The 24,474-nt window shown below is 35.7% G+C and overlaps 1 protein-coding gene across 6 annotated transcripts in view; it reads left to right on the top strand.

The window, feature by feature from the left end:
• DPP10 (dipeptidyl peptidase like 10) overlaps positions 1–24,474 on the top strand; it is a 362,759-nt gene that overhangs the window by 279,914 nt on the left and 58,371 nt on the right. For all 6 annotated transcript variants that reach the window (XR_006939924.1, XR_005861359.2, XR_005861360.2 and 3 more), the window contains exons 6-7: positions 19,800–19,852; positions 19,953–20,034. Coding sequence is in view for 3 of the 6 variants with exons in the window: in XM_422126.8 (XP_422126.5) it covers positions 19,800–19,852; positions 19,953–20,034 (135 nt within the window). In the remaining 3 variants the exon portion in view is untranslated. The remainder of the gene's footprint in view (positions 1–19,799; positions 19,853–19,952; positions 20,035–24,474) is intronic.

Genomic DNA, 24,474 nt, shown 5'->3' with positions numbered 1-24,474 from the left:
TGCCTCCAAGCTCTTGGTGAACACAGTGGCTCAACTTCAGAGAAAGTCTTCCTCTGTCCAACGTACCCACTGCCTTCAGCCACTCTAGAAATATTGGAGTGACTTTTAAATTTAATTCAAATGCTGAATTGGAGTTGCGTCTGTTTAGCTTCCAATTTAAATAGAGTTTTGTTTCTGTTGTTTTTTCTTTTTCTGCGCTAAAACTTCAGAATGCCTTCTGAGGCAGAATTCTGTGTGGAATAGGCAGACTTGCTGGGGAAAAAAAGAACTCATTTGGAAATGTGATTTTGTGGTGTACTTCTTACTGAAGCACCAAGTGTTTCTGATAAATATGTTTTCAGTATTGGGAAATCAGCGTCACACTTTTTTTTTTTATTGGTGAGGTTTTTCACCCAGCCCTGTGCCATGATGCATGTAAGGGAGATGGACATATGATACGCGACCTGCCTTTAATCTGAACATCCAACAGCAGTATAACTGTGACAGCATGTGTTTAGCCTGAATGATACAGCAGGTGCAATAGAATGACAGAGACTTCATATGTGTTTTTCCCCCCTCCTTGTTGCATTTAAACCAATGGCACTATTAAAATTCACACAAGGAGTTGTTATTCTCCAATCTTGCTTTGGTTTTGTTTGACAGTAATGTTGCAGGTTTGATCCTTAATATAGCTGGCAAAATTTCAGATGTCATACCAGGAGGCTTTATCATGAGTGATTAGCTGTGAAGTTAAAGGCATTGTATGTATGTTTGAGCTCAAATGAATGGAGGGTAAGAGAGGAAAGGTGTTTTTATAGAAGGATAAGTGCAATGTATTTCAGCTGTTTATGTATGAATACAGCTTGCACTTGGTAAAGATTTCAAGTTGGTGGAGCTTTTATTTCCTGCACCAGTTACTATCATCAAACTCTTCACAATACTGCAGGAAAGCTTTTTACATTTATCATCTGAAATAACTCATGGAAACTTACAGCCTACTTAGGCGTTGTGTCTGTTTCTATGCATGGTAACTGCAGTTTTGTTGGATGCATTATTGTAGCTTAAAGTGTTCCACATTTCTGAACTCTTGTTTTAGTGAGTAACTTTGAAGAGGATAAACTGATCTTGGAATGTGAGAATGGGGAAAAATTTTTACACAGCATTACATATTTTACAACATCATTAGTGTATTAGTCTTTGAAAGTTTGTAACTTGTTTCTAAGATATTAATTGAAGGAATTGTACTATGAAAGGAGCTTGAAGGTGATACAAAGAGATACAAATGAGTTCTGTGTTTTATTGAGTTAGTTGTCTGTATTTTTTCTAACAGCCCTCTCGACAAATTTACGTTTTTGGCATCAAAAAATCTTTCTTCCATCTGATTTTTAAATCAGTGCCTGCATAATCTGCTGGGGATACTTTCAGGCTAAAGAATGGCATAAGTATCCTTGACTTGAGCAGCTATTATTCTGAGTTTCTCATCAAGAGTAACACACTGTCATAATGCCCTTGAAATCTGGGTTTCAGTGCTTGACTTCTTAGCTTCTAAGCTCTAAAGAAATAATGTGATCAGGAGCTGGCTCCTTATCCCATTGTCTTCATTGACTTGATTTAGTGGTGATGGATCAAGCTTTTCATGTATAACATACAAGAGTGAAATAAAGCTTTAAAACTATTGCATCTATTCAGTTAATGGTGTCATCATAACGCTAAATTTTCTTGAGAAAAAGCTTGATAGACAGGTGAGAAATTTAAGAAAGTCAAATAGGAAGAGCTAGCAAACTTTCTGATGTTTGAGTATGCCTGTAATACTCTAGTCTGTTTTGAAAATATTTTTGAGCCAGCTTGAAGGTTATAAGTGGCTGTATGAGCAAAAGACTTTTTTTAATTATTATTAATGAAAACATCACTATTCATAATCATTCTTTCAGTGTGATAGTCATTTTATAGAGCTGTTGGGATCCAAAGTTCCAGCCAACTAGCATGATCCACGGTCTTCTGCTGCATAGAAGTCCTATTGAGAGCAGAAACTACAAATGTGGTGCCATATACACAATATACACAATATGTGGTGCCATATACACAATTAGGATATTTGAGAGCCTGTATTTTTCAAACATTTTAGAAATGTGCCATAGAATGATGATTTATTAGAACAGCTGAAAAATGAAGGGCTGTCTGTACTGGAAGAATATAGTTGGTTGTAGGGAAAATTTCTGTTAAATGTTTTGCATCAGAAGTTTGTTCACGGGGCAGTTTGTGCTTTCATTCCCAGGGTACTGGAATCTTAAATGCAATCTTAATTTGAAAATCCCTACCTTGTCAACCAGTAAATAATAAGTGCAGGTTAAAAATTTAGAGAATTTTTGCTAGAATTGGAAACTAAAAAATGGTACTACTTCCAGTTCTTCTAAGTTAACTATTTAACAGAGACAGCATATGGTCTCAATATGGAAGAATTTTAAAGCATGATGAGTTTTTAAACAGAAAAGCTTAGGTTAGTGTGAATCCTCTGGTTCCTAGGGGATCTGTAATGGTTCTCAAAAACAGTGTTGACGGAGTGGAATAAGAAAAGAAATGAGGTTAGCCAAGATGTCTAGGTACTACTCATCATTTGGATGAACAGTGGTCTTGAGCATAAGTAAATAGTGATGATGCTTTATTTTAAAAAGGTATATTTTGTAACCTAATAAAGCTGTGATTTCTAAGGTAGGTAATATGATTATAAATCTTACCAAATGGAACTTTTCCCTTATAAGAAAGCTTGAAATCAGACTTCCCTTCTTTTAGTGAAGACTAAAAGACTCTAACGCTCTTCCTTCTATGGGATTTGAGGGCTTTCACAGTGGACATAATGCTGCTAGAAGGGATTGCAATTTTCAATACATGTTTTGTAGTTATTTCACTAATTTTATTTTTCCTGCTGAAATTCAAAAGCTTATGAACGTTGTTATTGCTTCCATTGTTTAGACTGGTTTCCAAAAATAACCATTTTTCTTGGAGTTGCCATTCTTGCTCCTCTCCCATCTCTCAGAGTTTTAACATTTCTTATCCAGTTTCTAAATTTTTTAATCGAATGCAGCATATTCATTGTATTTCTGTCTATCAAGAGTTTGCAAAATCTGCACTGAGTTTTGTATCATTTCTGTTGTCTCTGCTTGGACATCTTTCCAAACTGTCACTTCCTCCCACTGTTTCAAAGGAAGCTCATTCAGAAATGAAAACTGTCATTTCTAAGCAAAAATACTATCATCAGGCATGATAAGAGGCCAGTATCTAATTAGAGATATATTCAGTGCATTTGCCAAATCAACTTTCTGCATTCTTACCTTTTTCACACATCATTGCTTTTCAAGTCATTTTATATCAGTCGTTCTCAACTCTCTCCCCAGTTGGTAAATCAATTTTGGTGTTTATTCATATGTTACCCATCACATCTGTTCTTTCTTCAACTTCAGCAACTTGTATTTTGTTCATCTGCCAACTTGATCAGAGTATTAGAATTGACCTTCTTTATGTCTTAGCAACCCATCTGCCCTGCAGGTGGGTGTTCCTTCGTGATACAAAATTGATTCAGCATAATGCAATGTTGTTGGGTTTTATTTAAGCAGTATATTTAACATTATATCCCTGGTAAAAAATTTGCAGCATTGACAAGTTAGAGAATGTCATGTTATCCTACAGTGGCAGGAAGGGGTTAATTTTCTCCTTGCTTCTTTAGTTAACTAAAACTTTATCTGGCTTAGCGTTAAATGGCCTCAGAAACCTGCAGACCTGCTTTGCCTTTTGCAGTCTGGAATGTAAAACAGACAGAATCTCCCTGATCAGATCACTGTTAAGAAAAGTCATTTATTTGGCCTAACAACCTTGCGTGTATCCTGCTAAGCCAAGGAATTGATTTACTTATTTTTACTAGCTTATGGGAGTTTGTAAAGGGGAGCCTGCGGTTTTCTTGGTGCTCGCAGTTTTTCTTATGTGTACATCTTACAATTCATTAAACCGGCCATACAAGTTAATCATCTTTGGTGCCATTGCAGTATTGTATGAATGTGCTTGTGTATGTTAAGCAGTTGGTGCTAGCTTTGATTGGAGATGGAAATTATGCCTATGGGCTGTGACCTATTTGGAGGATGTGACTAGTTTGCTCATGTTATTAACTATAAATGCATCAATACATGAATGATAAAGTTGCATTAATTTGTGTGGTTCTGTTAAGATGCATGATACTCTACAAAGTACGTAGTAAGTCTCAAGATGAAGGACCTTTGGGTTGAAATATTAGAAGCACTCAGGACATAAAACAAATTATATCCTGCTACGGAACAAATTATCCTTTGGTTATAGACACACTCTTTTGAATGTGAGAAGAATGCACCTGGATGAATTGACTTCCAGAGATACTCAAAGTGAATTAAAGATAAAACTGTTTAAATTTTAATAGCAATTTTGTACAAGTTCTGTTCTCATTATTCCTTATGAACTGCATATACTTAGGCATTTCTGCCTAACTCTCTTCAATGTTTCTACATGTTTATGTATTTTTAATGTCTTCTGGTTTGAATGTTTCAAACAATGTTTCATTATCTGCTATGAGAAAGTATGTACTTGATTGAATTTGAAATAGAGTTCAGCCAAATTTAAATTATTTTAAGAGTCTACAACATATAGCCATCAAGTTCAAAGGCAGAATTTCAGATCTGTAGGAGATATTAACTTTCAAGTTGACGTTTGTTTTCTCTAGCAGTGATTGCATCTGCAGATTCTGCATAAGTGGTACACTGAGTGAAGTGGAAGTTTAATTATAAGGGGAAACTTAATTGAATATTTCAGTTTGATTAATAATAGAGAAGCAGGAACATCGTGTTTGATTTTAGGCATAAGCCATGTAAGGGCTGTTGAAATATTGCTGTTGGTGAGTGAAATGAGCTAGAATGCTAAGGTGTGCTTTCCTTACTGTGTCACTGTGTTTCTGGTGACTGAGTATGGGCTGTGACTTTGCAGTTTGAGTTCCCCACTATGAGGTGCAAAAGCGCAACCACAGGAGTTAAGGAAAAGGGCACCAGGCTTTTACTGCAAACTCTCTCAGTTGGCTGTCAATATATTATCTTCACTTCAGTGAACAGAGCACTGTCTCCTAGATAGCAATGCAACAGCTTTATTTATCTAAGTAAAAACATAGTGAGAGGGGAAAAAGGCTGAACGTTGTCCTTTTTGCAGGCTACCCAAGGAATAACACACCCAGCAATTTAAGAATCAGTGGCACCCAATTCACATCTTTCGTAAAATGATGTGAATGCCACATTACTGCAGAGCTCAGTGAAATCACTCTGTGTGGAAACACCATGAGGAAACAAGATGCTGCACAAAATTCTAATTTTTCAATACATAGAATACTTCACTTTCTTATTTTAGTTAAAATTGAAGACACTTAAAGCATGTTTTTCAGTATTCTTGATAATGATGGATGTGGAATGGTGAGCTTGTGTCTAGTACCGAACACAGTCTTTATGACTGATTGATCCACCTTTCTCTGTTCTCTTTCTGGGAGCTACAAGGTGTTGTAGAGCACTGGCGCAGCTTGGCATTCTGATAAAGGAGGCTGCCCTGGTGATGATACTTTGAATCTGTACATTAGGAAACTTGTACTTTCTTAGAGACCTATGCTACATCTAACTCGTGTATCTAACCTGTACATTTTTGCTATGGAAATTGAAATAGAAGCTTCTGAAATGAATGCCAGCACTCCTGGTGATAAGAGTAGCCTTATAGTACAGCATGGGAAAGGGGAGAAGCTGCTGAACTTCTCAGTAAGGGTGTAATGTGTAATGTAATCATTACAGACTGTGTTACATTGGTGTTCTCTACATTGAAGATAGAGCATATTTTTACATCTGCATGAATTGTGCATCCAAGCACAATTCAAAAGCCCACTCTTAAACTTAGCAGTGAACGTTTTAAAAAGAAGTGAACTAGTGTCTTCCAGTAGAAGGTCACACACAAGTTGCTGTGAGATTTCCAGAGATGCCGGCTTTGTTTTGCAAGTAGGCTTTTTACTATATTCAGTATGAAACAGTGCTGCATGGGATGCATTTCAGAGAGAGCTTTTCTTGCTGACAGTATCACTTGCCAGTAGCCAGGTCCTGCCCTTTCCTGCAGGGGTGGTCTTGGCAGATCAAAGGGCAGAGCTGCCCTCCCCCTGTGGCATCCGGCTGCACAGCCTGTGGCTTTGGGATTCTCTAGATGTTGCTCATGTCAGAATGACCCTAAAAAACAGGGTCTGTTGACTCCAGGGGGTGCCTGTGGCCTAGTAGCTCTTTTGTATGTTTCTATTCAGTCTTCCATATCAATACTTCTTATCTTTATGTTTTGCAGCATAATAGGCCTCTGTCTTTTACTTACTTTCCCAACAACCTTTAACAGAAGCCCTAATTTTTGGCCGTAGCATTGTGTATGGAGCAACACAGGAAGAAGGGCATTAAGAATTACAGTCTGTGACCTATAAATATGAAAAGTATTTTGTTTCTTTGCTTTCCTTACAGTATACTGGAGAGTATCTTCAAATTGCTACTTACTGCTGCATTGGGTTAAAAAAACTACAAGCTGTTATTGCATCTGCTGCCTCCCCTCCTCCCCCCTCCCCCAGAAAGACATACCAAGTAGAATGGTAAAGAGAGATTAAAAATTGGCATAATTTAGATTTTAAAAGTCCTACTATCTGGTCACAATTTGCAGTAAGTATTAGTTAAGCCTGGTCAGCTTTTGAGGAAAGGGTTTTTCTTCAGGGGATTTCTAGGAATGTATTTGCTTTATTTTATTGATTCCCTAAACCAGATAGGACTCAGTGTTGTAAACCTGGGTAGAGAAGAAAGATGAATTGACTTTAGGTTATGACAGTAAATCAATGAATTTTTTAAAGAGATGTTCAAAATCATACACAAATGATGATAGCGATGTGTTAATCACTGAGTAATGTCTGCCATTAGCACAAGAATATATTACCATAATAGTTACTTTTGGCCTTAAAGAGTAGAAAAGTATAATATCCTCATATATACCTTTTCCAGTTTTATTTATTGCCTATGAAAAATCATGTTTTCTTACTCCTTTGTAGTACATCCAGCTATCGCTAATAATCAGTTTGTACCATTCATCTTCTAATCCTTAAATTAGAGTCACACTCCTAGTTAAAATCACTGTTGATGGCTTTTATGAATTGAAGAAGGCACAGCTCTGAAAGTGGCACTGCAATTTAAAAAGAAATCTCTTGGGATAAAAAACATACTCAAAGTGGACAGTCTTTATGTCCTATTCTGTTTACCTTAGTAATTATGTTTATTCTCTTGTAATGCCAGCTAAATAATCAGAATTAATAGATGTTTTTTCCTGGGGAAGCTGTGGATGCCCCATCCCTGAAGATGCTAAAGGTCAGGTTGGATGGGGCCCTGGGCAGCCTGATCTAGTACGAGTGTCCCTGCCCCTGACAAGGGATCAGAACTAGGTGGGTTTTAAGGTCCCTTCCAACCCAAGCCGGTTTCTACTTCAATCCCTGATGTGCCATTGGAAAGTCTTGAACAGGAAGTATAGTTGTTTGTATTTGTAAAGGAGTATATCTGGTTTGTACATAGACAATCTCTATATTGGTAGGTGTATACCTGGCACTGCCTATGTTTTTATGTATATATGCTACTGTTTTCCACCATTCCTGTTGCAGAGTAGAGTTAGACCATACGTGAGCCTAGATCCTTAGTTAAATAGTGTATTTCTCTTTTCTTGGAATTTATTACTTCATTTAAGATACTTTTAATTCACAACAAAGCCAAACATCCATCCTAGGCCCAGATATCACAGTAATACCGTAAAACACTAAATGGTGTTTGCATTTTTTTTGCATATTCCTTTCATCTTCTACAAAATGGAGGGTATGCTACATTACTATGAATAATTTTCAGCAATTCCAAATCTTTCCCTTTGATTTCCCAAGATCATAAGGATGTGCAGTGCCTGCTTTATGTAATAGCTGATTTAATGAGTATGGTGTCACCAAAGTTGAAGCTTCAATTTCAGTTTTTCTGCTACCAGCAATGTTTCACTCTTAGAAGATGGAATATTATGTATGTATATATATAATATTGAATTCTCTCATTTTTTTTTCTTTCATATAAGTTCATATCTTAATTTTCACATGTACCCAAAATCAACTGGGAACTTGTATAAAGGTTTTACGTCATTTTATTGGAAGTAATATGACCATTCTGTTGCTGACTTTGTCTGAAGAAGGACTGCAGAATGAATATATGGTGATTTGAGTGGGTACATACATGTATGTAGAGATCCCTCTTCACTCCACATTGACCTTGAATATATGAGTATTTATATATGCAGATTCTGTTTCCTCAATGGAGAAAGGAGTTTCTTGCTCTGCGCAGGGCAAATCTGGAATTGTATTTAGTTGGGCTCTGATCCATGGGCCGGCAGACGTTTTTGGGTTGGAAGGGACCTTTACAATAATCTAAGTTCTACACCTTTGTAAAATGTTTAAATACAATTGAAATGAAATTGTTCCTCACACAGAAGAATAAGGAGATGGACGTACCTGCTTTATTTTTGAAGTTCAAAGGCCCTTCTAACTTGAGATTGGATGCAGATTGGTTCTTGTAGCAGTATGAAACAACAACAGAAAGGGCATTTTCAGAGACCTTTTCTTTAGCCTATTTCTAGTAAAACTGTGTAAAACTTCACACAGTCAGTGGATTTAATTCTGTAAAATTATAAACTTTATTGCATAACAGCTGGAGATGTTTTTCTAAATGTCAGGTATTATAAGAGCACAGCACATTTAGAAAACTCAGTCTATATAACCCCAAGGTTATATGTATTTAAATCTGACTTCATTACATTTTCTATGAGACAGAACTTCTCTACCTGAAAAGGCCTCTAATGTTTTTCTCTCATTAGTTGCCACACTTGAATGTCAATGCAAAAATAGCTGCACAAAGCATTGACATACTGAGGTTGTATGTGTTTACTTTACTGTGAGAACCTGTTCTGCATTCTTCATTATTCCAAAAAATACCTCTCCAAGAACAGGTTAGTTTCTTCTCTTGGAAGGACTGACAAAGGGAGATACTGTTATTTATGGAAATGAATTCTTCCCATTCTTCTCATTGTAAGTTGCCTGGTTTAAACACAGATTAGCCCAGAAAAATATCCCTGTGAGTCCAGCTTAGAATCACTTAGGTCTTTGAGTCCTTGCCCCAGGGAGACCATGAGCCCTGGGCACAGTGGGGATGGATCTCAGGTGCAGAGCATCAGAACATCCCAGGAGGCGGGAAGAGGGCTCTGCTGGTGGGGAGTGTACTGAGCAGCCTTCACCAGCAGCATCTTAAAGGCAACAGTGGGTGGCTGCCAGGGCATGGAGTGTGACAGTGCAGCAAATAGAAGAGGTGAGCTGAGAAGAGAGGAGAGAATAGCAAAAAGTTCAGATTAAAAATTTGGTTTGCTGATTTAGATAACAGAATAGGGAATAAACTGATTTAAACTTGTGAACTGTACCAAACTGGGTTACTGGAAGCCAAGAGACAAGGTTAGAATTCAAAGCTATGTGAACAAATTGGAAAAATAAGCACAGTATAATTCAATAACCACAGAGGCAAGCTGCTACATTTAAGTTGGAGTAAAATGGTAAATAAGTACTCACTAGTCAATGTACTGTAGAGAGTAGTATTATAAAATAACAGCAACAACAACAAAGTATGGAATTGCAGCAGGTCACAGATTGAACACATAAATAATTCTCCTTAAGAAAAATAAATCACATTTCAGTGTTTAATTATATGTATCTTTTGTTAGATGTGAAGTCTTGAAAACTTTATTTAGATTAAGGCATGAAAGAATTGTGTTTCCTTAGCCTCAACGCGGAAAGGATGGGGCTATAAGTCCTCAAATATAGATTAAATATAAAACTTTCTAATTATAAAGATAAAAACTGAAATTACTTTCTTAGAAGGCTTGTAGATACAAATCATGGTTAAACCAATATCTCTGGAATACTTTAGGAGCAGTTCAATTCTGTCTTGAGGTGAGACTTAGTTTACTGCTTATCATTCTGATTTTTCCATGATTTTTTGCATTAAGAATTGATAGTTTAGATAATTCCATACTGCTTATTAATACAGTTCCATGCACTATATGTTGCAGTGCTGAGGATAACGCACCTTTGAGACTTAAAATAAATAAATAAATAAAAATTAAATAATAGCCTTTTCCTTATTGATTGTAAAACTTGCTTAAATTGCATTGAATATGAACAGAATGTTAGTCAGATCTTCTTCATTATCAGATGAAGTTGTAACACTTCAGTTTCTATACTGTACCGAGAGCTCTTCCAGTAATAGTAACTTAGAAAAATGTTTATTAATCCAAATTTGAAACAGCAGTAGGAAAAAGCCATACAATGATTGGGGAAATTATGTAAATAGATGGACTAAAAACAGACAGAAGAAAGTAATTCAGAAGATCATAATGTAAGCACAGTTTGCCATCACAAATGGAAATCCAAATTTAAAACTATGTCCTGTAACTACTGGCAGTTCTTTACTGATGTTTGTCCTACTGAGAAATAACACAATTTACTCTCATTTTTTAATTATTGGTGAATGTCTAATTAAAGAAAAATGAAGAAGCACATGAAAAGTGCTCTCAAATATGTCAAATTCCAGGTATTTTTGCTTATGTATTCAATAAAAGGAGTGTTTGTCGTTACACAGCAATGTAGTTACTGTTGTAACTGTGATAAGATAGTTAGACAACTTGTAGCTTATTGCAGACAGAGCACTCTATTCTTACAGTGCTGTATTTCTTAAAAGGTATTTATGGAATACAGTGGAACACTTGGCTGCATGATAAAAATCTGGTGGAAGATGTGGATGTGTTAGTAGTATGTAATAAAATGGGTAGCCTTACTATTTAGTCTTGCTGCACAGAGCATTACCATGTGTTTTTCTCATCTTTGTAGTTTAGAGTTTGAATCATCAGAAGGGCAATTGCTCAAGAAGATCTCTGGTCAGATTAGTTGCAATGGCCACAATGCAAAGAATAGAGAATTTTAGTGTTAATGCTTTGCAGGATAAGGAGCTATGGCAGAAATGCAAGTAGAAGTTTAAAAGGGTCTGCTACTGGAATATGCAGGTTCTCCTGGGTGTGAGTCCTGTTAGATTGATGCTACCAGGATAATACAAGTAAAGAAAGCAATCCTCTGTAGGAAGCCCCATCAGTTAATGACAAGAATGGATGATAGTTGGAATTTCTTCTATCAAAGAAGGTCATTAGCAGACTAACTTTACATGCTTCCTATATACTGAGAAAGAAGTGTCTTCTAAAAGAAAGAGCTCAATAGTATTTACATAGGTAGATACTATTTACATACATAAATACAAGTATCACTGACTCCATTTGAACAAAAAAAAAAAAAAAAAAAGAGAGAGAGAGAGAGAAGGCTAATTATGGAAAAACAGCTTTGCACTCAAGGTAGCTACCTGAGACTATATCTAACAGGATAAGGTGTCCTACAGCTATTTGAAACTGGTGTTGTTTGCTGTTGTGAGGAGTGATGGGCAACTACCATGAAGTTGGTCAGCTTGTGAGCATGATGCACTGCGTTGTAAATCTTTGATGCACATTATCAGATCAGGGCTTTAATGAAATACTTGGAACTGACGGCTCTTGATGGAAATAGGGAAGCTATTGTGTTGACAGATGGAGAATTCTATAAATATCAACAAAATTATGAAATATTGAAAGACAAAGGAGAAAAGGTTTATCAGCACAACAGAATTAATTCTCAGGGGAACTACTTTAGCACAAGCAACACCATCTGTGCAATCAGTTGTGCTGAAACGTCTGTGACCTGTATTTCGGTATATTCTGTACCAGCTAGCACAGATGAATAAAATGCAGATGTTTTCTGTTCTCTTAAATTCATTGAAGTTGCCTTTTTTCTGTTTTGACAAGGCATTAGGTTGTTGCCAATGACCTTTTAAATGTCTTAGGAGAAGCAAATGTTGAACAGGAAGCAAACTGTCCTGTATTTTATCACCTAGGTTATCACAAGAGGATCCAATTTATGTTACCTGAAGGCAGTGAAAGGGGAGATGTGTAGTGCTAATGAAGAAATTAAGCTTCAGAGATTCTGGTGGAAACAGCGTTATCAGTATCCATTGCTGTATCCACCGTTACTGATGATCTTGTCTTATGGGAGTTTGAAAAAAACAAACAACAACAACAAAGAAACAAGCAGTTTCACACTTATTTAATAAGAGTAAATATCTGATGTATTTTAATAAGTGGTCTGTTATGCTCCATGACTGTATCATCAGAGCAGAAAATAGTTGTTTCAGAAATATATAACATCAAGGACAAATGAAAAAGCTTCTATTTTAAAATAGAACGAAAGATGTGATAATAATGTTTTATAAAGGAAAAGGATGGGGAAAAAAAAAAGAAAAAGGTTTTAAAAAAAAATCTCTACCAGTCACTTCCCCAAGCAATAAAAAAGCCCTAGAGAAATAAGGCATTGAAATACCTAGCTAGTTCTTTTATCACTGAAATGTGGAATTTGCTACGTCTTCACTGAGAGAGGAACAAGCAGTATCATGGCAAGCAAGCTTCACTGTTTTTTTTTTGTTTGTTTGTTTGCTTGCTTGCTTGCTTGCTTGTTTTTGTTTTTTTCTGTTTTTTTCTGGTTTTTTTCTGTTTTTTTTTTTGTTTGTTTGTTTTTAATATAGATTTTCTAAGTCTAAAGGAAAACAGTCAGCTCAACCCAGTCATTGCATAAAAGATGCCGAGGCACAACCGCCTTTGATTAGAAACACCGTTGCAAGAACGTAACTGAAGCCACAACATGCAGTTTGTAACAGTATTATGGTACTATGTAATCCTGTAATTGAAAACTTTGTCACAGAGCAAGTGGCCAGGGACAGGTCTGTGTATTTTTCAACCACTTTAACCATCCTATCTCATGATTCTCTTGAGATTCATTGTATGCAAGGGTATCTTCTGTCTACATTATGCACGAGAAATCCATGTTGTTTTCAGAAGATGCTTTGGCTGTATTCCTGGCTCCATGATCAAAATAAAATTGGCTTGCTGTCTCTTCTCTGACTAGACCAACAGGTCAGTCAGCAAAGCTGATAAATCTGCTGGCATTTGTGTTTCTCAACAGCGTTGAAAGAAGTGTTGAATAAGTGAATGAGAGGTGGAAGTTACTTTGGTACAGATGGAATGAAAGATCTTTTAAAGCATGTACAAAGAGTTGAAATAGATTGCAAAGAGTAGACCTTTATGTCACTGTCCCAGAGAAACGTTTCAAACATGTCTTCGCGAAGTTGTCTTTGTTGCACATTATGTTTTAAGCCAAGCTACTATCTGAGGAGCATGGGTAGTGTGACAGAACTAAGAGATCAAATGTCGGGGTCCACTTTTTAGAGAAATATTATATGTGCCCCTTTGTTACTCAATTTTTGTGTTCTGTTTAAATGAAGATAGGTCTTTTCAGGTAGTTGTACACAAAAGGTTGTTAGCTGGGGTCTTAGGCAATAAATTAATGTTTCAATGGAGGCAGTCAACTACCTATGCAAATTTAACCTTTTAAAATTCTATTGTCTGCAAATACAGCACTAGATTAGAGCTGTTTGGTGTTAGGTATTCATCACTTTGTTATAACTTCAAGATCACCATGAAGTTGTCTCTTGTACTTAAGAGTAATGTCTCTTGTACTTAAGCTCTCTTGTACTTAAGCTCTCATACCATGACCTTTTAATCACTTCATCCTGAAAAGGCCTTTTTCTACTACAAGAAACTACTTCATGTTACCTTTGTCAAAAGAACTATAATACCATAAAAAGGCCACATCAGAGGCTAATGTAGAAATATGGTACAATAAGACAAAATTAGTGAAGATAGGCCTACTAGACTACGAGAAGAATCATGGCTTGTTATTAGGAAGTACTGCAGTGGAGAACTAGCTGTGAGCTCAATTGTTTGAAACTACATGGGGATGTGGTATTTTTCTCAGTTTTGTACCAACGTAGTGGAACAGAAAGAGAACAATATAAACCAGCTGTCAGGAGAAACAGCACCACAGAAATCACAGAGATAAGGGAGATGAACAGGGCATGACCAGAACGGAAATTTAAAACTAAAGATGAAATTTAGCCTTAATTATACTAATGGAACTTACTCTTGTAGACAGTAATTTCTTTTCATTCTCATGTTTTTCTGTCCTGCTATGTTTAGCCCTGTCTTTTTGTGGGCCTTCTTGCTTACTGGCTTACTCACCTGCTTTCCACAGCTCTTTTTTGTCTTCCATTTTCCCTTTGCATTTCTTCAGACTCATAGGCCATTTATCTCATTCCTTGTCACTTCTTGAGTTCATAGGGTCTCTCATCTCCCTGTATCATCTGTGAGCAAACAGAGTATCTGCTGCCTTACTGCTGCCAGAGTGAGTCAGTTGGAGAAGAAAAAACTAGATAGAGACTGTATTCTTTTCCTCAAAAATATCCCACTGTATACCTTGATCTCCCTTTGCATCCTCATTATTTGTTGGAATCTTCAGCTCAGTTTTGTGATCAGAAACTGGACATGATACCCTATATGTCATATGACTTTAGACATTTTTTCTTTTTTTTTTACTTATTTCTTTGTGCATGTTTCACTTGAATCAGCTAGTGCACATTACTGTAAATATCACCACATGTAGGAATGTGTCTTCAAAACAAGATGTTATTTTTTTCAGCCTTCTCTAATTTCCTTTTTTTTCAATCTATTTGAATAAATGCAATATGTGAGAAAGATATTATCTCAGAAGAACTGAGAAGAAAACCAAATCTTGGCTCATTTCTTTCTTCTGAAAGAGTAAACTAAATTAAACCTTCACAAACACTCTAAGGAGGCTTGATGCAGTTCGGATTTCAACAGCCCGTGATGTGTAAAGATAATCTAAATTTCTAATGAGAGATGCCTTTCACATGGGACTCAGATTGTCCTGGAAGGAACTTGTAGAAAGATCATGCTATTTGAAGTATTGGGGAGTATTAAAGTGTTTAAATATGTATCTTAGACAGAAATCTCCAGCTCCTCTAACCAGAAATAAATACCAACCTCATATTTCGATGGACACGGATTTGTGGATGTATTGTCAGAAATCGGAAGTTCCCTTATATGAGTTTCGATCAAAATATACATCCATGTTATAAAGCTTCCTATAATGCAATGTAACAAATGAAAAATTTCTATAAATAATGAAATGAATTTGAAGTGAAATTTTTAATCATACTGACTTTGAATATGATGATGAATAAGAATAATGTGTGTGTACGTGTATCAACATAAAAGACACATTATGCTTGAGGCTTAACAGCTTTGCTGTCATGTAACAATGATTTCAGTGAAGTTACACCTGGTTTTTAATGCCGTAGATGAATAAGGCAGGAAAGATTCATATAAATTTTTGCTGTAAGTCATCTCACACAAGAGTCAGAAAACATTTTACATGATAGTGTAACTAATAGAATTTCAAATGGCAGTGATATATGAGGCTTTCTGAAGTAGTAATGCCAAACATTTTTTTTTTTAATAATTCACTTATCTGAAATTATATATTGAAAAGTGATTGAGTTGAAAACTGAAATACAGGGTGCTCTATCTTAACTCTTGATTTAGCAAAAGTTGTTTCTGCAGTTGTTTTCAACAGCAGTTTGTATCATATTACTGTTCATTAAATGAACTGAGTTTAATTGATTGTGAATTAATTAACATTCTGCTGTAGATGTCTTTTTCTTGAGATAATTAATCTTATTGAAAAGTTATATATGGAATGGTTGAAGCTATAGCAAATTTTTTTAGAGGTGCCTTTTTATGTTTAAAAATGATAAATTACATGTCTGGAAATGTCTCTTATAATTTGGCAACAAATAGTTGTTTCAGCTGGTAATATTTCATACCCCAAAGTATTAATGCTAGCTATAAGTTATTACCAGTGATATGCAATGTTTCTTACCAATCATGACAAGTAATTGATGTTGATTGAAACAAATAAATATGGTGCTTTCAATAGTTATAACCTTGTCATTTAACTTCAGTGCTGCAAATTCATCAAGCTAGCTGAGATTAACTCTTTGCAATTAGATGCAGAGCTTTCAGACGCAAGATATTCCACCAAGATATTCCACAAATCCAGAAAATACCTTTAAAAAAATAGAAATAGACATTTAGACATCAATACTAGCTAGACTTCTAATCCAGCTCAATTTTTTCCTGAAACTGAGTGGGAGCAATTGGATTCAAAGATGTGTAGAATTTTTTCTTCTCAGTATTACAGATGCTATTGTTGGTTATTTCTCAGGGCTTGCTCTGAAACCCATTGAAGAATCCATTGGGAATCCCTGTTTGTCTGTGATACTGATCAAATCCTGAGGAATCATAACATGCATTTAACATGTAGGAGGTCACAGTTGATGATCATAGCAAGTGTTTCTAGGTGTATGAATTATGAAGCAATGTATCATCAACTGTAGTTTATAATTAAGGCATTCTGAAAGGATTTACTGGATTGTGGTGTAAATCCACAGTTCATGAAGGAATTAAATTCTGTGCCTCTGCCTGTCCCAGATACAATCCAGATGAAATCAGTCGTCAACTCATCTGATTAAATTTGTGTTTAAGTTCTTGTTGAATCTAAAACTATGCAAATATCGACCAAATGCTTCATCTGCCAAGAGCAGAATGTACCATTTTATTCAATCATAATGTGAACTATATCTGAAGTACATTCACGTAAGTGTTCAGCTTTAGTAACAGAAGTTGCAGTCTGAGGTTCCACAGTAATTGTTGCCAGGCCTGGAAGCCAACAAAATTCCCTTTGTTAACCTGCTTTATTATCAAAAATGAACATAAATTAAAAAGAGTTGTTCTGTTACTGATAAAGTGTTTTATTCAAACTCTTCATTTGTGATTTAAAAGTTAATCCCTATTGGTTTTGTGTGTCTGCACTTTGATACTACAGAGCTTTACTTGTTTTGCACTCAGGCAGCCAACTACATGAAACTCAAACTTGGCCTTGCCAGCTGTCATTGTTTCAGATTCTGTACTAGCAGCTCCTGCGTTGGAGAATACATGGAGCCACACTGGACAAACAAATGGAGAACATGAAAGATAATGCAGTTTTAAAGGAAAGTGGATGTCACCTAATAATATTATTGATAAAGTTATTAAATTATTTAAAACATAAATTGCAAAAAGGGGATTCAACCAGCAGCCATAATTTCTCATTAACTGCATCACAAATCTCACAGACACATCTTGTAGTACAAAGGGAAAAAATGATTTATCATTTCTATTGTTATGTCAAACTTATGTATCAACATATTCATTACTTTTCCCATTCCCTGTGTCCTGGGATCCTAGCAAAGCCATGTGGCTTAAAGCTCGTAAAAAGAAATGAGGAATAGTAGTTTGTTAGTGAATGTTGATCCATTTAATGCCTAATAACTGCCTTCTCTGCCTTCAAAGGAAGAAAAGCAGTTTATTCTTCTTTCTCTTTTAATGAATAATTTTATTTGGGAGTCATGCAAGATATTGGAGCAGTTGAATTATATGTGTATCTTGCGAAGAGTGTACTGCACATTGTTGTGCATCTTCCTGGGCTATACATTGAGCTTCATGATGATATTTCATTTCTAGACACCTTAGAAGATCAGAGACATTCCTTGAGAGGTAGAAAATAAAGGGCATATAAAACTCAGAACAGTATGTCATCTTGAAGTTCTCATCTTGATTGATAAGTGTAGATTTTTGTTCTTCTTCTTTGATATGTTCCTACTGTTGTCTGTTAGCTGAATAATAGATTATTTTTTTCAATATGTTTTGTCTGGAACCATTTGTCTCGAAGGCACTTTTTCACCTTTTTCTTTTAGATACTTTATAATATAGCTCTATAATTTGTTTGTTTTTTTTCCTACACAAATACGGATAAATTTTTCAGTGTTGAGTGGCATCACATGAAATCCTACCTTCATTTGATGAAAGACTGAATTCAGAAGAAATCATAGAATGGCTGGGATAGGAAGGGATCTCAAAGATCATCTAGTTTCAACCCCCCTGCTGTGGGAAGAGTTGACATCACTATATCAGGTACTAGATCAGGCTGCCCAGGGCCTCATCCAACCTGGCCGTGAACGCTTTGATGTTTGGGTCCTTCACAACTTCTCTGGGCAGCCTGTGCCAGGGCCTCACCACCCTCTCAGTGAAAAATTTCCCCCTGAAACCTAATGCAAATCTCCCCTTTTAGTTTATAACCATTACTCTTGTCCTGTCACTATCTACACGTCTAAGAAAATTGATTTCCCACTTGCTTACAAGCTCCTTTTAGTATTGGAAGGCTGCTACAGGTTTCTCCTGAGCCTTAATAACAGGTGTATGTGGTATTTACCTGCTACGTTCTATGACAAAAGAAGAGTTTCATTGAGGGGAGACGTTTGCTGCCAGTCATATCTAAAAGTCCATTGTCACCATTCTTAATAGGCCTGAACCCTATCAACGCTTAACAGCCCTGAACGCAAGGACCCTCACAGTGTTCCACCTTAATGTGTACTGTTACATCATTGAATCTTACCAGGCTCTTTTCCTTCCTTCATATTCCTTCACTGATATATCAGTGCAGAAATAACTGTAATGCATTTGATATTTTAAGGCCTTGCTCTTTTGTTGTTCTACTTTCTAGAGACATTCCCAGTGTCTATATTCATTAATTGATTCCCTTCCCTATACCTAGAAGATAAATCTATCACTATGACCTTACTTCTTTTCCCTCAATTTCACCTAAGTATGTTGGGTCTCTTTGTGTGTTTTATCAACTGAAGTAATTAATTGTCTCTATTTAAATCTTCAGCCCTAGTCTTTTGATGCTGTCCTATTTAGAAGGAGTAGAGGAAATATTTGAGAACGCGTCAGCATAGGAATGACAGCACTTCACATTTGAATGCTGAAGAAGAAATCTCCACTGTAAATATGCAGTGATAGAAAATAGTGCAGCCTGAATTTTACTTTTTGAGCTGTCAGACTTTTTCTGTGCAAATTCCATCAGAAATTACAAGATTTTAAAATTTCATTAGTACACATGACACGCACACACACACAAAAGGAGCTGCGAGGCAGAATCCCCAAAGCCTGTTTGTGCCTCTTCCAAAGAGAATGTGGCTGGTGATACTGGGGGACGTCTGATCCTGGTACTTTGAATATCATTGATAAATGCTTTTGTTTAGTGCCAGGCTTGGTGCCCACAGCTAGGCTCCTGCGTGGTGCCTGTTGTGGTGCCAGATGTGGTGTGTTAGGGATCAGAAAACATGGTCCCAGCAGTTCATACAGCTCTGTGCAATCTGGCTTTAACAAAATAGTGGAGGTCCTAAGAGTGACACTGCTAGAGCCTCTCAGCAGTGCAATGCTTATCTTATATGCCAGACTTAAAAAAATAAGATTTCCTACACTCTTTTTTGTTTGTTTGTTTTTTAGATTATGATTATGTTTTGGTTTATGGCTATTACTGCAAGCAGGATGAATTTGGAAACTTTTTTCACTTTTTTTTTCCACTTAAATTACAATCTTTTTTCAGTTTAGCACAACAAAATGAAGACAGCAGCATAAGAATATGTATTAACTCTGTTTTTCCATCTCATCCAGAGACTACTGGCTTCCTGGGGTCATGATAGTAGACAGCCTTTGGTTCAATATTTGTATTTGTAATCCCTATGTTTTCTTTTCTGTCACAGGTTTTTCATTATTCTTATACGGCTTCATACGTGATTTACAACATACACACACGGTAGGTCACACCGTTCTTTCAATCTGATGTTATTGTCACTAAATCTGTAAATAAAGCAGTGCCAGAGTATTCAAGTAAAAATCTTTACTTTCTTTTCAAGGGAAGTTTGGGAGTTAAACCCTCCAGAAGTAGAGGATTCAGTGTTACAGTATGCAGCATGGGGTGTCCAAGGACAGCAACTGGTAAGCGCAGTCATTCAAAATGCTATGGAAAGCAGTTTAATAATTTATTTACTCTAGACAGAAATGAAAACAAAAATTAAAAACCTTAAGGTAGGTTTTATTTCATGGCTTTTACCTGGAAGTTGCATTACCTGGATGCTGAGTGTTAGTATCTTCTGTTCCAGGTCTTAGGGCATGTTCTTATTTTCATAAAAAGTATGTATGTCTTACTTTGTTACTTTGTTAGTTCTTTTCTTCTTGTTGTTGTTTGAGCTTTTTTTTTTTTCCTAATAAAGAAAGTCTTTAATTTTGTATTTATTGAAAGAGTCACACCTTCGTCTACGCCCAAGTAATTTTTGTGATAGCCATATTTATAGCTATGATTATGAGAACAGAAAAATTGAAAGTAAAGTTTTTAAGTGTATGATCAATGAAAACTATGGACAATAGCAAGAAGCTTAACATTCAAAAGTGGATGTGATAAATCCAATTAATTATTTTCATTAAGAGTATTACTGCCAAGGTAATTTGTGCTGCATTAAATTCATAGTAGTAAAAACAAAAATACTATGTTTTATATACTGTTTTCTATGAAAAATTTTATCATATTTTATGAACATAAATCAGCCTTTATGACCAGCCTCAATACGAGAAGTAAAGCATAGTGATTCTTGAAACAAAGTTGATTTTAAACTGATATGGGTTGATAGATGAAGACAAGAGAAAGACTTATAAAAGCCTCTAAGCTTCTGCTCTCTGAATAGGGAATTCATATGTCTTTGAGGTAACAATCTAATAATCTAATTAATGCTAACAGGCATGATCCTAGAGCCTCTTTGAATGTATGACTTGTTTATGTAGATAGGCTGTAAGTTCAGTGTCTTGCTTATTGATCAGTGTGGTGGGAACATAAAAAAGATGGTTCTGGTTTAAATGCACTGTATCAAGCAAGTGGAGTCAGGAAGGGAAAAAATAATTGGAATGTTTGATATGCTTTAGTAATTGACCACATTAATTTATCAATAATGAGAGCATAGTGACGGAATTGATGGTAACAAATATGTAAGTTATTTATGAGGTGGTTTATGGAATTCAGTGGCTATGCAGGTTGTAACAGAAGGGTGATGCATTTGCAAAACAGAGCAGAATTAAAAACCATTTTAAATTATTCATAAGGCTTTTTCTGCACTGTTCCTCTAATCTACAGTGCAACAAAAAGTACAACTAAAAGTACATGCGGTGGTTACTGGGACATGAATTTTTTGTTTTCCTGAGATTTGTCTTAAGGACAGGGACAGACTTAACCATCAAAAGCTTCAGAAAAGATAATAAATCAGAATAACGCTGTATCTGGTTTACCTAGATTGTCATACTCAAAATAGGTATGAATAATTTTATATACCAGCAGAGATTGTATTCTATTAAGTCTCAGAACTGAAGAAAAAAAAAAAAAAAAAAAGTAACCAGTCTTTTTTAGGTCCCATCTCAATCATGGAAAATTGAAAAAGTTAGAGTAATTTATACTTTGATGAAGATAATATTACTTTTCTTTTTAGTGTCCCTAGTAAAGTTAATGTCACGCTTTAAAAATATCTTCTCCACTGCAGGCTTTATGGTGCCATATGGTCTGCAGAATCAGGAATTGGTATCCTTGATTAAAACACAAAATCTGTGCACTCTGAATGATACCAGCTCTTTCCATATAGATGTAAACCTTCAGTGAAAGCATACTTAGGGTTACTTTGATGAGAATCTTTCATAAGAGTGTTCTCTTGAAGCTATTTATATGGCAAAAGGAGGTTTCTTAATGACAGACATACACTGCCAAATTACCCTTGAACTTCAGCATTCACGTGTAGGCAGACCTCTGAAATGAAGAGAACCCTCCCAGTTTGTACTAACTTGGTGCTGTGACTGGTTGAAAGGTCCTTGATTAAATAGTTTGGGATAACACTGCACTTGAATCAACTGTTTCTTGCTCTTTAACTAGAGTAAAGATTAAGAGAAAAGCTCAGAGAAACATCTGCTGCTTGAGTCATGACATTTTGGTGTAAAATTGAAAGTGTTTGCCTTTTGGGAGAACAAACTTTTATCTAATGAGTTAAGGTATTTTAATGTCACATAGCTGTTATTTTTGAGGACTGTTTCCAAGGTCACACTCTTTAAAATACAGTCTTTCAAATGTGTTAAAACTGTGCTAGATCTAAAATACTATTTCTGTGTATCTTGATATGATAGGGAATTTTTTATGTAGTTGTTCAGTCAAACAATTCCAGGGAAGATAAAGCAGCACAAGTAAATACCTAATTGATTTCATCAATATTTTTCTGCCTCTTGTTTACTTGATTAGAGAACTCACCACGTGTCTGAGAAAAATATCCTACATGTGGCAGGAAGGCCTTTCTGAGGAGGAGGATGTTGCTGTTCTCAAAATACCACTTTGTTATTCAATGTTTTCTCCTCTTTGGTCTTCTCCAGTACTTTGTAGCAAATGATTCCATGCTGGACCTAGCATGGAGGCAGGGATGGGAGCATTGGACAGCAGAAGGAGAAAACTGTCTCTCTGTGTTTGTTCAGTGAGACATATCATAGAAGAAGTCTGAATGTAAAATCTGATCTCCGGTATATACAATTTTCTATGAAAGATACAGTGTTCCTCCACAGCACTTGATGCAATTTGGATAGCTTTTATTATCTGTCATCAGAAAGATTGCTTAATCAGTAGCAATCAGTGATGTGTGGTTAGAAGTTCTTCAGTTTGACAAAGCTTGTAAGAAAAAGTTCTACATAGTTGGCACCTTAATTTCACTCCAGGTGGTACGTGTTTATTTTGTATGGCATACTTTCTATTCACTTCTATGAACAGATATCCATGTAAGTCACTTTGCTTTTGTATTTATAGTAGGTATTTTATGTTATTTATCGAATTGAGCTTATTATTCTTGTGATATATTATGTGGCTGTGAAAGGAACTGAGTTATATATTTGGATGGATAAGCATAAATAATGATCGATTGAGTTATGTATGGATCTTTATTCATAAATAAATCCATATTTTAAAATGGCAGAAATAAAGCAAATGCTTTAGCTCTCTAGAATACTAAAAAATAACTTTGTAGAAGCTTGATAGCTTTCTTCATCAAAATTTAGTGCCATCAACAAGAGAGCATTATTAAATGGTAGGACTGACGATGAGCTTTTATTATGCTTTAATGCAATTTAAGTCCTCGTTGTGTAGAATTACCTATTATCCTGTACACACAATGAGCAATTTGTCGACTGTAGCCAAACTGTGGATTCAAGTTGCTCTCATCAGATTTTGGAAAATATATATAATATTAGAGAACAAAGTTTCCCTCTTGTTCCAGTACTGGAACAGGATACTCATAACTAAAGAGACACAGAAGCTGAAGTATGTACAAAAAGAAAATGAGGAAAAAAAACCTAAAGGGAAAGGACCTCACTTTATATTAAAACTATGTAAAACCATACAAAAGGAAACTCATTAACAAAACAGAGCCAAACTTGATTTTATTATCATAAATAAACATGCTAGTTCAAGAAACCTTCTGCTTTCTTGTTATTCAGCATTGTCCAAGCTGTACTGCTAGGAGATCCATTTTGCCTTCTCTCCTTGTCAACATTTATAGCCCCACTAAAATGCAAGCACCTTTTGGACTCATGACAATTCCTTACTGTCTTATTTATAAGTTGCATTAGAATACTGTTTTAGATAATACTGCAGGGGGAAAGGAAAAAAAAAAAAGTTTTCTGATGTTATATTATTTGCCGAGTATCCAGATTAACCACGAGACTAATTTTAGTAAATTAGGAATTAGTGGGACTGTACTAGACACGTGCCTTGCTGAGCAGATTCTTTAAGAGCCAGGAGTTGCTAAAAGCTTCATTTACTATTTGTTCTATCAAAGTTCAGAACAATACTACTGTAAAAATTGGTAACTTTCTGGGATACATTTGTGTTGTTATGTTTTTGCACAATAAATGCTGTGGGTACTTGGCACCCCCCCCTGTCAAAAATCCAATGTTTGCAAATGAGGAAGAAAATATCTCAGTGTTCATGAGCCAAGTAGAAGCCAAATTAATGCTACTTAAGTCCTAAGTAAATATATTTAATCTGTTTTTATTTTCAAAGTCTTTTGATCTTTGAAGTATTTTAATACGAGTAACTTAAAATGACATATGAAAATGTCAAGGCTTTATTTCATCTTTCCTTTTGCTCATGATGCTGGTAAGGCAAATGACAGTAAAACTGAGAGGAATATGTCATCTTCAATTTATTTTGAAAACTAGAAATAAGCAAGAACATTTTAATATGACATTAAACTTAAGTATGATTATTTTTATTTTAAAAAACCCCCTGGGAAGGTGGTTGGGCACTGGAACATCCTCCACAGGGCAGTGGTCACAGCCTCAACCTGACAGAGTTTAAAGAGCATTTGG

The sequence above is a fragment of the Gallus gallus genome, chromosome 7, assembly GCF_016699485.2.
Source record: "Gallus gallus isolate bGalGal1 chromosome 7, bGalGal1.mat.broiler.GRCg7b, whole genome shotgun sequence".
Taxonomy (NCBI): Eukaryota; Metazoa; Chordata; class Aves; order Galliformes; family Phasianidae; genus Gallus; species Gallus gallus.
This window is presented reverse-complemented; position numbering and strand designations above follow the sequence as displayed.